The sequence below is a fragment of the Chiloscyllium punctatum genome, chromosome 6, assembly GCF_047496795.1.
Source record: "Chiloscyllium punctatum isolate Juve2018m chromosome 6, sChiPun1.3, whole genome shotgun sequence".
NCBI classification, from domain to species: domain Eukaryota; kingdom Metazoa; phylum Chordata; class Chondrichthyes; order Orectolobiformes; family Hemiscylliidae; genus Chiloscyllium; species Chiloscyllium punctatum.
In genome coordinates this window covers 60028755-60042805 of record NC_092744.1, presented here as the reverse complement: position 1 = coordinate 60042805, position 14051 = coordinate 60028755, and the positions used below count along the sequence as shown (strand labels likewise).

The window sequence follows — 14051 nt, the reverse complement described above, 5'->3', positions numbered from 1 at the left end:
CTGAGTTCGAGGGTTGGGACTGGGACAAGGTGGGGGGAGGGGAAATGAGGAAACTGGAGAAATCTGAGGTCATCCCTTGTGGTTGGAGGGTTCCTAGGTGGAAGATGAGGCGCTCTTCCTCCAGCCGTCGTGTTGCTATGGTCTCAGCAAGAGGCCCAGCAATCACTTCCCTAGCTTCCCACAGAGTTTGAGGTTACACCTGATCAGATCCTGTGGATCTATCCACTTTTATGTGTTTCAAGACATCTAGCACTTCTTCCTTTGTAATATGGACATCATTCAAGCTGTCACCATCTATTTCCCTATATTCTATATCTTCCATGTCCTTTTCCACAGGAAATACAAATGCAAAATACTCACTTAGTATCTCCACCATTTTCTGCACCTCCACACAATTGAGGTACACTATTTCAAATAATTGATTGTAACTTCTAAAACTAAGGTACAACCAATCCAGGAGTCAATGACAAGCAGAGAGCACAGAAGTGATGGCTGAATGCAACATGATGTGAACTAGGACACAGGCAGCAGTGGAGATGTCTAAACAGTGGAATATAGGAGGGCAATCAGGGTTCATTAGAATGGTCATTGAGTGGTGACAAAGGTATGGATGAGAGTTTCAGCTGCATATGAGCTTAGGCAGGGCAAAGTTGAATGGTGCTATGAATGTGAAAATAGGTTTTTTTTAGAGCTGGCACAGTCATGAGGTTTGAATCTCACCTTGGGATCAAATGTGACATTAAGGTTGTGAACTGTTCACAAATCCAAAATGTGAAACTGTATATTAACTGTTTCACTCGACAGATGCTGTCTGACATGCTGAATATATCCAGCATTTTGTGTTTATTCATAACAGCCAAGTTCAGCTTCAGGTTGTGCTAAGAAGAGGTCACTTAGATTCATAAAGTCATAGAGATGTACATCACGGAAAAAGACCCTTCAGTCCAACCCGTCCATGCCGAACAGATATCCCAACCCAAATCTAGTCCCACCTGCCAGCACCTGGCCCATATCTCTCCAAACCCTTCCCATTCATATATCCATCCAAATGCCTTTTAAATGTTGCAATTGTACCAGCCTCCACCACTTCTTCCGGAAGCTCATTCCATACACGTACCACCCTGTGTGAAAATGTTGCCCCTTAGATCCCTTTTATATCTTTCCCCTCTCACCCTAAACCTATGCCCTCTATTTCTGGACAGCCCCACCCAGGGAGAAGACTTTGTCTATTTATCCTATCCATGCCCCTCATATGAATGTGAAAATAGGTCACCCCTCAGCCTCCGACACTCCAGGGAAACCAGTCCAAGCCTGTTCAGCCTCTCCCTATAGCTCAAATCCTACAACCCTGGCAACATCCTTGTAAATCTTTTTTGAACCTTTTCAAATTTCACAACATCTTTCCGATAGGAAGGAGACCAGAATTGCATGCAATATTCCAATAGTGGTCTAACCAATGTCCTGTACAGCCACAACATGACCTCCCAACTCCTGTACTCAATAGTCTGACGAATAAAAGAAAGCATACGAAACGCCTTCTTCACTATCCTATCTATCTGTGACTCCACTTTCAAGGAGCTATGGAGCTGCACTCCAAGGTCTCTTTGTTCAGCAACACTCCCTAGGACCTTACCATTAAGTGTACAAGTCCTGCTACAATTTGCTTTCCCAAAATGCAACACCTAGCATTTATCTGAATTAAACTCCATCTGACACTTCTCTGTCCATTGGCCCAACTGATCAAGATGCCATTTTAACCTGAAGTAATCTTCTTCGCTGTCCACTACACCTCCAATTTTGGTGTCATCTGCAAACGTACTAACTATACCTCCAATACTCACACCCACATCATTTATATAAATGACGAAAGGTAGTGGATCCAGCACAAATTCTTGTGGTACTCCACTGGTCACAGGCCTCCAGTCTGAAAAATAACTCTCTACCACCACCCTCTGTCTTCTACCTTTGAGACAGTTCTTTATCCACATGGCTAGTTCTCCCTGTATTCCGTGAGATCTAACCTTGCGAACCAGTCTCCCATGGGGAACCTTGTTGAATGCCTTACTGAAGTCCATATAGATCACGTCTACTGCTCTGCCCTCATCAATCCTCTTGTTACTTCTTCAAGTTTGTGAAATGCTTTCCCATGCAAAAAGCTATGTTGGTGATCCCTAATCAGTCCTTGCCTTCCCAAATACATGTATATCCTGTCCCTCAGGATTCCCTCCAACCACCAATGTCAGGCTCACTGGTCTATAGTTCCCTGGCTTGTTCTTGTTACCTTTCTTAAACAGTTGCACCATGTTAGCCAACCTCCAGTCTTCCGGCACCTCAACTGTAACTATCGATGATACAAATATCTCAGCAAGAGGCCCAGCAATCATTTCTCGAGCTTCCCACAGAATTCTAGGATACACCTGATCAGGTCCAATGGATTTATCCACGTTTATGAGTTTCAAGATATCCAGCACTTCCTCCACTGTAATATGGACATTTTTCAAGATGTCACCATCTATTTCCCTACATTCTATATCTTCCATGTCCTTTTCCACAGGAAATACTGATGCAAAATACTCATTTAGTATCTCCCCATTTTCTGCGGCTCCACACAAATGCCACCTTGCTGATCTTTGAGGGGCCCTATTCTCTCCCTAGTTACCCTTTTGTCCTTAATATATTTGTAAATTTCTTTTGGATTCTCCTTAATTCTATTTGCCAATGCTATCTCATGTCACCTTTTTGTCCTCCTGATTTCCGTCTTGTGTATACTCCTACTGCCTTTATACTTTTCTAAGGATTCACTCAAACTATCCTGACTGTACCTGACATGTGCTTCCTTCTTTTTCTTAACCAAATCCTCAAATTTTTAGACATCCAGCATACCCTATACCTATCAGCTTTTCCTTTCACCCTAACAGGAATATACATTCTCTGGACTCTTGTTATCTCATTTCTGAAGGCTTTCCATTTTCCAGCCATCCCTTTACCGGCGAACATCTGCCTCCAATCAGCTTTTGAAAGTTCTTGCCTAATACCATCAAAATTGGACATCCTCCAGTTTAGAACTTCAATTTTTAGATCTGGTCTATCCTTTTCCATCACTATTTTAAAACTAAGCGCATTATGGTTGCTGGCCCTAAAATGCTCCCCCACTGACACCTCAGTCACCTGTCCTGCCTAATTTTCCAAGAGTAGGTCAAGTTTTGCACCTTCTCTAGTAGGTACATTCACATACTGAATCAGAAAATGTTCTTGTATACACTTAACAAATTCCTCTCCATCTATGGCAGTCCCCATCTTTGTTTGCAAAGTTAAAACCCTCTACTATAACCACCCTGTTGTTCTTACAGATAACTGAGATCTCCTTACAAATTTGTTTCTCAGTTTCCCTCTATTATGAGATCTATAATACAATCCCAAAAAGGTGATTATCCCTTTCTTATTTTTCAGTTCCACCCAAATAACTTCCCTGGATGTATTTCCGGGAATATCCTCCCTCAGTACAGCTGTAATGCTATCCCTTATCAAAAATGCCACTCTCCCTCCTCTCTTGCCTCCCTTTCTATCCTTCCTGTAGCATTTGTATCCTGGAACGTTAAGCTACCAGTCCTGTCCATCCCTGAGTCATGTTTCTGTAATTGCTATGATATCCCAGTCTCATGTTCCTAACCATGCCCTGAATTCATGTGCCTTCCCTGTTAGGCCCTTTGCATTGAAATAAATGCAGTTTAATTTATCAGTCCTACCTTGTTCTCTGCTTTATCCCTGCCTGTCCTGACTGTTTGACTCACTTCTGTTCTCAACTGTACCAATCTCAGATTGATCTCTTTCCTCACTATCTCCCTGGATTCCACTCGCCCACCTTACTAGTTTAAATCCACCCAAGCAGCTCTCGCAAATCTCCCTGCCAGTATATTAGTCCCCTTCCAATTTAAGTGCAATCCATCCTTCTTGTACAGGTCACTTCTACCCCAAAAGAGATTCCAAAGATCCAAAAATGTGAATCCTTCTCCCATACATCAGCTCCTCAGCCATGCATTCATCTGCTCTATCTTTCTATTCCTGCCCTCACTAGCTTGTAGCACCGGGAGTAATCCAGATATTACTACTCATGAGGACCTCCTTTTTAAATTCCTGCCTAACTCTCTGTAATCTCCCTTCAGAATCTCAACCTTTTCACTTCCTATGTCATTAGTTCCAATGTGGACAATGACCTCTTGCTGGACCTTCTCATCCTTGAGAACATTCTACACCCTCTCTGAGACATCCTTGATCCTGACACCAGCGAAGCAACATACTATTCTGATTTTTCTCTGCTGGCCACAGAAGATAAATCAAATGGAATTCATAGGGGATTTACTGGTCGTGGTTAAAGGATGAAAAAAAAAGGTGATTTGCTGACAGGGAAAAAATCCATTTAGATTAGATTACTTACAGTGTGGAAACAGGCCCTTCGGCCCAACAAGTCCACACCCAACACTACGGGCAACTTAGCATGGCCAATTCACCTAACCTGCACATTTTTGGATTGTGGGAGGAAACCGGAGCAAACCCACGCAGACACGGGGAAAATGTGCAAACTCCACACAGAGTCACCTGAGGTGGGAATTGAACCCTGGTCTCCGGCGCTGTGAGGCAGCAGTGCTAACCACTGTGCCACCATGCCACCCACGGTGTGTGTAAGAATGCTTTTTGTTAGTTGTGTGTTAGCTGTATGTAAGAATGCTTTTTGATTAAACAAAATTTTAAAAATCTGTGGACCTTTTACTGGAAGCAAGAAATCTACACTTCCCCCAGAAAGATCAGTCCAAAGAGAGTTTCTAGGAGTTAAAGATAAATTAATTTGACAGCATTTGGTAAATTCCAAAGGAGTGTAAAATCCATTTATTTCATCAGACCAAAAAAAATCAAATGATGGATGGCTAACCTAACAGTCTCTTCAAGAATACTCCAGAATATCTTACATCATCATGAAAATGAATAGAGCTTCAGAAGGTTGTCTGGTTTCACTTTATGGAAGCTCCTGTTGAAAAGTTAGTTTGAATTTGAAGTGCGCAGTTGCGACTCACTCAGACAGTCAATGTAAATGACAGTCATTTACACTGCAGTGGAAGCAGAAATAAATCTGCCTTCATAGTTAGCCATGCGGAATGCAGGTGAGGCTTGATCTCAGTTCGAACATTATGTAGGAACTGAAGATAAAAGATGGCCAAATTTTAAGCTAGCACAAAAATATAGCGATCCTCATAGAATCCTGTGACAAAAGAAAACAATCAGCAGGATTAGTTGCAAAGTATTGATAAGACAAGCAGAACAAAGAACTAAGGCATCCACAGTCCAGAGGTGCCAAAATAAACTTTTCCTTCTAAAATAGCTGGAACACTGGGGAGAATTAAAGTGGAATTCTAGAGGACTGTGGCAGACTTTTCAAGATCCTGTCAGTAGTTAATAACTCATAGCCTTTGCCATAAAGTATTTGAAAATTCTTGGGGGAAGTATGAAGCAAATCTAAGTTCACAACACTTCTAGTTATAAACTATATTGTTAAGTTAATGGTGCTTGCTTTAAGTACTGTAGATACATTTGTTTATGCTTAAAATGTAAAATCTTGGGACTTGGTTCTTTTGGTTAAAACAAGGTGCTTAGATTTCGCTTTGAATATTGATGGTTCTAGACCAGTTGGACAGCAATAAGACAAGTTAGAGCATTTGAGTGTTTGAGTGAGTCGCTAGAGTGGAAGAGATGAGTTTTCAATGCTTGCTGCTCCAGGTCCAACAGTGTATCTGATCTTCTCTTTGGCGTATGCTGTTTAGACCTTCAAACAGAGAGGACAAATTTTGATGAATGTCTTCTTCAGAGGAAAGTACAGACATGAGGGTATTCTGTTTGTTGAATGGAAGCTAAACGTAAGACAAAGAAATAAGCAATCCTGGTTCAGTTTTATTGAAGATAAAACAAGGATTGTTATGGGGAGGTGAGTAACCACACATTCAGCTGAAAAGTCAGTGGGAAGCCCACACACAGGATTTTGGCAGGATTTTCATCCCTCCAGAACAGAAAGTCTGCCTCAGAGAGATGCTGCCAATTAGAACTCTGTAGTCCGAATGGTGCCATGTGTGACTGGTGGCCACTGACACTACAGACAGTCCTCAGTGGAGATAAACACTGGAAACTAGACACCACGATAAGCACTGTCCTCATGACCTGTCCTACCTGCCAATCTCCCTTCCTACCTATCTGCTCCACCCTCCCCTCTGACCTATCACCTCCATCCACACCCCCATTTACCTATTGTACTCTTTGCTACCTTCCCCCACCCTCCTCTCTCACCTATCACTTCCATCCCCACCCCCATTCACCTATTGTACTCTTTGGTATCTTCTCCTCCCCCCCCCCCCACCCCCATTTATCTCTCCACTCTGGAGGCTTCCTGTCTCTATTCCTGATGAAGGGCTTTTGCCTGAAACATCAATTTTCCTGCTCCTCGGATGCTGCCTGACCTGCAGTGCTTTTCCAGCATCACTCTGACCTAAATTCTGTTTTCCAGCATCTGCAATCCTCACTTTTGACCATGATAAGCAGCAGAGATGGGGGTGGGGGTTGGATTTTCCCAGGTCAGGCTGGCAGGCCCAAGAAAGGAGTTTGGAAGACAGGCCTGAGAGGCCCAAGAGGAAGGATTGAGGGAGAAGTGTGATCTTGATAAGAGGAAACGGATACTGTTGGTATTGACAGGCACATGGATCTACAAAGGAAGTCATCTTACTTAGCATGACTCTAACCTGCACAGATAAAGGTGCCAGGCTACCAGATGGTGTAACTCTCCCTCTATTATGGCTAAAATAGTAGCAGGGGATAGGATAAGGCTATTAAATTGACCACTTACAAGCTTCAATGGGCACTAGAGTGAGCAAGCTTTCCCTCATCTCCACCAAGCCCATATAATTTTAAACAGGTCAGAAGCAGGCAATTAGATGATGGGAAAACCATGCAGTTAATTTTATGAGGTCCCATCTTCAAATCTGCCAGTGAGGATGCATAAATCCTAGCTGAAGTCTGTAGAGCAAGAAATAAGGAAGGTGCCATGAGTCATTTTGTACATTGCATAATAGCTAGCAAGCCTGAAAAGAATTTAAGAGATTATATTATGTTGATATGGCGATTGAGATATTATCTGGTGTAGCGTTATGCTAAATGGTAAATGATAGAGCAGAAGGAAGGAATATAATGGCAGTGGTGGGCAGGGGAACAGGAAGGAAAGGCTATTTCCAACAATTCTTTCTTAACATAGAACATAGAACATAGAAAATACAGCGCAGTACAGGCCCTTCGGCCCTCGATGTTGCGCCGACCGAAGCCTACCTAACCTACACTAGCCCAATAACCTTCTTGATGGAGTTACGAGGAAATGTAATTACTTTTGCTTATCTTGAGAGGTTATTAAAGTGTTTCCCAAGATCGTCCTAGGATTCATTCTTCTGGAGCCATCAATTCTACCTTTATTGTTTGTGAATGGGAAGGATGAAAATCTATTCAAATAAAAACAAAAATGTTCCAAGGAATGTTTAGACTGATATAAAAATTGTACTCATAAGTCTTCCTTTCCATCTGGTACATAAAGTAATTTTGAACTTATCAACTATAATTGCTGTCTTTTTATTCCAATAATCCTTCTTCCAAGAAATAGCTATAATCATTCACCTGTGCACAATAGATTAACAGCAAAATTAAAACACACAAAATTGAAACAATCCTTCTGATGTTGTTGGGAATTGGATGAACGTTGTTGGTTCTGGTGGTTGATGACATAGTGTGGTGGCACTGGCTCCAGGATCAGGCTGGTATGGAATCAGCATCCCAAGAGGGTTTCAGATCAATTGCTAGTGAGATTCAGCAGCAATGTGCCAAGCCAAACTGGTGAACCCACCACAAATATTGATATTGGAAGAATGGTTAAAGAAAGACCATATTTAGGCATCCATTGATGCAGCTGGGAAGTATTGGGGAGGTGATGGCCTAGTGGTATCATTGCTGGACTGTTAATCCAGAGACCCAGGTCATGTTCTGGGGACCTGGGGTCAAATTCTGCTATGGCAGATGGTGGAATTTGAATTCACCAAAAAAAAAACTTTGAAATTAAGGGTCCAAAGATTACTATGTATCCGTTGCTGATCATTGGAAAAACCCTTCAGGGAAGGAAACTGCCATCCTTACCTGGCCTGGCCTACATGTGACTCCAGACCCACAACAATGTGGCTGACTCTTAACTGCTCGCTGGGAAATTAGAGATGGGTAATAAATGCTGGCCTAGCCAGCAGCATCCTCATCCCATGAATGATTTTTTTAAATGAATGCTACCACCATTTGTTTAATAATCATTGTTAATAAATCATTGAGCTGATTTATACACATACTTGCTGTAGTTGGGAGCAAAATAAATTATGACTAAAAACTGAATATGGTTAACATGAATATGCTCTCACACAGGTGATTATCAGTTTTGAACCATTTTGATGGGATGGATTGCAATTACAGAAAATACCATTTTGGATGGCACACTCATAGTGGTATTATATTATACTGATGACAAATATCTCAGGGTTTCTTTTCATGGAGCAACATTAGTGATATAATTTGTCAATGCTTCCCACAAATTAGTTTAGCCTTTTAATACTGTATAATGCAGAGTGATGCCAACAGCATGGGTTCAATCCCCATACCAGCGAACATTACCATGAAAGACGCTCCTCAATCTTGTCTCACCTGAGATGTGATGACCCTTAGGTTAAACCATCACCCATTGTCTCTCTTTAGTGAGAAAACAGCCTTATATTTCACTAGAATTATGGCTATTTTACTTACTGTGGCAGTTCTAAACTACACTAACAATGCTTCTGAATAAGCTTATAAATTTAACACTTGTCTAAAATTTGTATAATTTCCATCCACAAAAAAAATTGCAAACATATCAATGAATGAGGTAGAAGTCAATTGGGAAATAATTCTGATGAAAATTCATCAACTTGAAATGTTAACTGTGATTGTTTCTCCACACATTCCATCTGATTTGCCCAGTATTTCCAATATTTTATGTTCTTATTCAAAGAAGACCTCTTTGGGAAATTACATCAGGAAAGGTTTCAGTAACTAAAAGATTATCTTTCTTGCATTAATGTTGAAAGTAGAATTTACATTTATAGAAAATTGTAGGTTATTTCCTACCTTGTAAACATTTTAAGAGAAAAAGGCTGAAGTCAAAGATAGTGTAGTGCTGGAATGGATTGAATCTCAGAATATCTGGAGATGCTGGTGTTGGACTGAGGTGTGAGCTGAAAATGTGTTGCTAGAAAAGCACAGCAGGTCAGGCAGCATCCAAGGAACAGGAGTATCGATGTTTTGGGAATAAGCCCTTCTTCAGGAGCCCTTCTTCATTCCTGAAGAAGGGCTTATGCCTGAAACGTCGATTCTCCTGTTCCTTGGATGCTGCCTGACCTGCTGCGCTTTTCCAGCAACACATTTTCAGCTCTGATCTCCAGCATCTGCAGTCCTCACTTTCTCCTCTTGGACTGAGGTGTACAAAGTTAAAAATCACACAACACCAGGTTATATTCCAACAGGTTTATTTGGAAGTAATAGCTTTCAGAGCACTGCTCCTTCATCAAGTGGTTGAACACAACCACCTGATGAAGGAGTAGCGCTCCGAAAGCTAGTGCTTCCAAAACAAACCTGTTGGACTATAACCTGGTGTTATGTGATTTTTAAATCAGAATATCTGGATAGCATATTACAGTACAATATTTGCAAAGGAAATTGTTCTGGTAAACAACTCTATTGATATTGGACTAGAAAATAACAGTGAAAACAAATTATTTTATGAGTAATGCTTGCCTATACAGAACAGTAGTCATAATGCGAAAGGAGAAAATATATTTATCTTTCACCAACACATGATGCAGCAGCTCCAACAGCAATGACTTGCAATTATGTAGCACATTGAAAATAATAAGGCATGGAAAGGCATATGAGAGGAATTTTATCAAAACATTTGGCTCTGAGTCACATAAGGAAAATCTTTCCGACACAAAATATTCATATTTGCCTCTAACCTAGAAAAAAAAACAGTTGCCCATGAGAGGTATGCAGCAATGACAAGAAAGCAGGAAAGAGGTAAAAGCAGCAATGAAACACAATCAACATAGCTGCAGTTGTTACAGAGTGACGATGAAGTATAGTATTGAGTTAAGGAGTCATCACAGCATTGTGCAATAATGTCACACTTAATCCACTGTAATGTAAAGTTAATACTTATATATATTTCTCAAAAACTAGAATGGACCCAATGACTCAGAGGATAGGTCCCAGGAATAATTTCATGTCATGAATTCTCACATCAAATTTACATTACCACAAAGTCTTGAAAGTAAATATTTGCTTGAAAATAGGTTTACATGTGGTCTACTAAATAAATATAAGTATTAGAATAGGACTCCTGGCAATAAGAGACAGAGTAACAATGGGCTGGATTTTCAGTCCAGGGTCAAGTGGCTGGATAATTCCTAGGTCCCTAATCACCAATACCAAGAGAATCCAGGAAGTGGACCTTGGGATGGAAGGCAATTTGGAAAGCAAATAATAGTTATTATTTGGCTTGACATTTTGTTGAATAGAGTAGGCAAGACATGGAGCAGATAGCCAACAGTCTCATAGTCCAAACAAGTGCTAAAACATTCCTGTTCAGATACACAAGCCACCCTGATCAAGTGGCAGCAACTTATGCCACTGCATTTGTACCTCAGTGTGATTATTCCTTCTTATATATATTTTTCCATCAGCAGCTACAATGAATAATGGCCTCATGCCATGCTTTGAACAGCTGTGCACTAATGTGCCCCAGATTATTTGCTCTTCCCATTGTAAAATTTGAAAGTTTGATTCTGTCCCTTTCCAGATTGTCAATAAGCTCTTTAAGGAGCTGAACAGCAAATTATAGATGGTGCGGGTGGTAGGTTCCCCACTGATGCCATCCCTGTAAAATAAAACTGAAAAATATCTAAGTGTGAAATTTCCTATTCATGAACCTCACCTCATTGCCAAATTATATCAACCTCATAATGCCTGGCAAAAAAACGATATGGCAATTGGGTTAGAATTTATAAAATGTTTCCTCAAACAAGTTGTGGTAAAATCTAAATTGTAATTTTGTTCAAATATTTTATGACTGTAAATACCTGATTATAATAACATAAAAAGAAATCGGACAGCACCGTGATACTCAATAGGTTCCATTTTCCATTTGGGGATAGACTTTGTCTTTTCACAAAATACCCCTTGGTATTTGCAAAAGAACCATGGTGAAAATATGCTGTAGTGTTCTACTAGACACTGTAGGCCATGGGTAAGGGTGAAGGAACTTTAACTAAGTTCACCCAACAAGTAACTGACAGGATTGAGTAGCCACAGATTTGGCACCCTATCCAAATTAATATCAGGCAGGGTAGAAAATGTACCGCAGATCCCGCCATGTCAGTTTCCTACTAGATGCACGAGTTTAAAATTTATCTCTTCATCATCTCCATAAGGTACTGTATCATATGAAATGTATTACTGATTGACCATCAGCTGTTTTGCAGTTCTGTTAAGGTTCAGTTTTAACAACTTCTCAACCTTAGGATTAGCTAAAAAAAAAATTTGGGATGCAGTAGATCTTAAAATCATCTGTCACCAAGTTATCTATCATTCAACTAGTCATCCATTCTGACCCCTGCCAGTATGTTTGCAGCCAAACATAACTTCACAAACAAGACTAAGCAAATCCATACTACAAACTATGCAAATAAAAATGGTGGAATTATACTAGTCACAATCTTGTGCAATCAACTTATCAATCTGTAGCCAGAATTAGCAAATAGATGACCTTTTCCAACTTTCTCATGAGCCACTCAATAGCAGATAACCCAGCCTTCAGTGAATTTGAGCTTTTCCACATTACATCAAGAAACAGCTGGCTGCACTAGGTGTAGCAAAGTTTATGGGTTCCGCAACATTTCAGTTGAACTGCTAAGACTAGATACAACAGTGTCCTTATCCAAGCTGTTCCAGTACAGTTACAATACTGGCAACTAACCAGCAATGTTGAGTATTACCCAGGTATGCCCTGTCCACAAAGTGCAGGACAAATCCCTGTCAAGTATAGTCCTATCAGTCTCCTGCCAATCATCAGCAAAGTGAAGATAGGAATCAACAACAATTCATCAAATAACATACATCAGTAACCTGCTGAACAATATTGAGTTTATGTTCACATGGTGCATCTTGCCTCCAGACTTCATCAGAACATTGATCTACATAAACAAATACTATCTTTGAGAGGTGATAGGAAAGTGACTGCCTTTATCATCAGGCAGTGGATCGCAAGTAAAACGTAAGTCAGTAGGTGGTCATTTAAAAGAAATTCTCTAGTGGTTGGAACTAAAGTAACATAAAGGAAAATGGTTGTCTGTGTTGGAAGGTAGTCATGTTATCACCAACTCTCCAACCTCCCCCCATCCTACCTTTCCAGGAATGTCTGAATACCATAGCGCAATAATCTTGAGCTGTTTAAATTTTCCTTCATCACAAAATCTGAAGTTGGCTAGTTCACTGATAACTCACAATATTCAGATCTGAATACAGTTTCTCAGATAACGAATCAGTCCATATCTATTTGCACCATGGCCTAACCAACATTTAGCTTGGGTTAGTTAATTGGCAGCAAAATTTCTAGGATCATTTGTCTGGCAAAAATTACTTTCCATAAGATCTTTGCATAACCAGTTCCGCTTGCGATTCAATGCTATTACCACAGTGGAGTTCCTACTATCAACATCTTCAGAATCACTACTGACCAGAAACTCCACTAAATCAGCCATATGATTAGTAAGTTAGTAAAGTAGGAAAGAGATGCTCTGCCACAAGCAGCTCACCCCTGAGTTGCCAAAATCTCTCCACTGTAATAAAGGCATGGAGAATGAATGTGATGGAATCTGCATGACTTGTTAGATATGCATGTAGAAGAACAAATAGGTAACTTGAACTATCCAGGTTAATGTAGTTTTCATGAGGTACACCATTCACTGGTCCAAATGTATCATGCATTTCAGTCAAAGCATCTTCAGCAACATGGTCCAAACCAACAACTTTTACCACGTTGAAGAATAAACAAGGGCAAGGCTTGCCTTCATCAAAATATGGCACTCACCACTTTGGACCTCATGTGGGTATCCACACCAAACTGGTGGCATTGCTACAATACTACGATTTGGTCAGAACAATTGGCAAAGGGGAAGAAATGATAACCTTGTCAAATAGTAATATCCTCAGAATGATATGTTTTTTAAAAAGTTTCAAGTTCCCAATAGGGGGGTGGGGAGTGAATTGCATATTAAAAGAGATCAACTGCCTGAGACAAACAGGATCTTGGCAGATCATCCCAGCTACAGAAATCGCCATTAAGCATGTGAAATAAACCAACCCCGCGCTGGGGGTGTTATCGCCCATTAACGTCGATTTTAACAAGTTTGAAATAGACGCACTGCCTTCCAGCCAAATGGGTACCATGGCAACTTCAAAACAAAATGTCATAACAAACTTGAAAGGAACTGGCTGTGGAGTTGAGCTTCAGTAAACAAAGCAGGATGCCGCTGGAAGGAGGCTGCAAAAAGACTGGGCAGAATCCCTTACCAGTTTCCCCTGCCCCGGGCACCTCGGTGGCCCACCGGTCACTGTGCGACTCCAGCTGCTGCTGTCTCCTCTCCCCGAGGCCTCTGGAACCCAAACCTTGCAGTGGCTCAGCGAGTATTCTGCTTTCCGAAGCGTTTCTTGTCTTCATATTAAACAGCAGTTCCTGTATCCTCTGCGCTCACACAGCGGGTGAAATGAGTTTTGCAAACGGAACACTTTATGATATAAAGTCTTACTAGTACATGACTGGAGATTAATTTTGAATGTTCTGCGCTCTCTGTGAGATGCAACACCTTAACACCCACTGTTCCCTCCCCCAGTGAACTGAGCAGATG

The 14051-nt window shown here is 40.8% G+C and overlaps 1 protein-coding gene across 1 annotated transcript in view; it reads right to left on the bottom strand.

The window, feature by feature from the left end:
• Positions 1–13960, bottom strand: part of LOC140478424 (uncharacterized) — a 361667-nt gene extending 347707 nt beyond the window's left edge. The window contains exon 1 of the mRNA XM_072571690.1: positions 13717–13960. Within this exon, the coding sequence (XP_072427791.1) occupies positions 13717–13864 (148 nt within the window). The 5' untranslated portion in view covers positions 13865–13960. The remainder of the gene's footprint in view (positions 1–13716) is intronic.
• Positions 13961–14051: the final 91 nt, after the last annotated feature.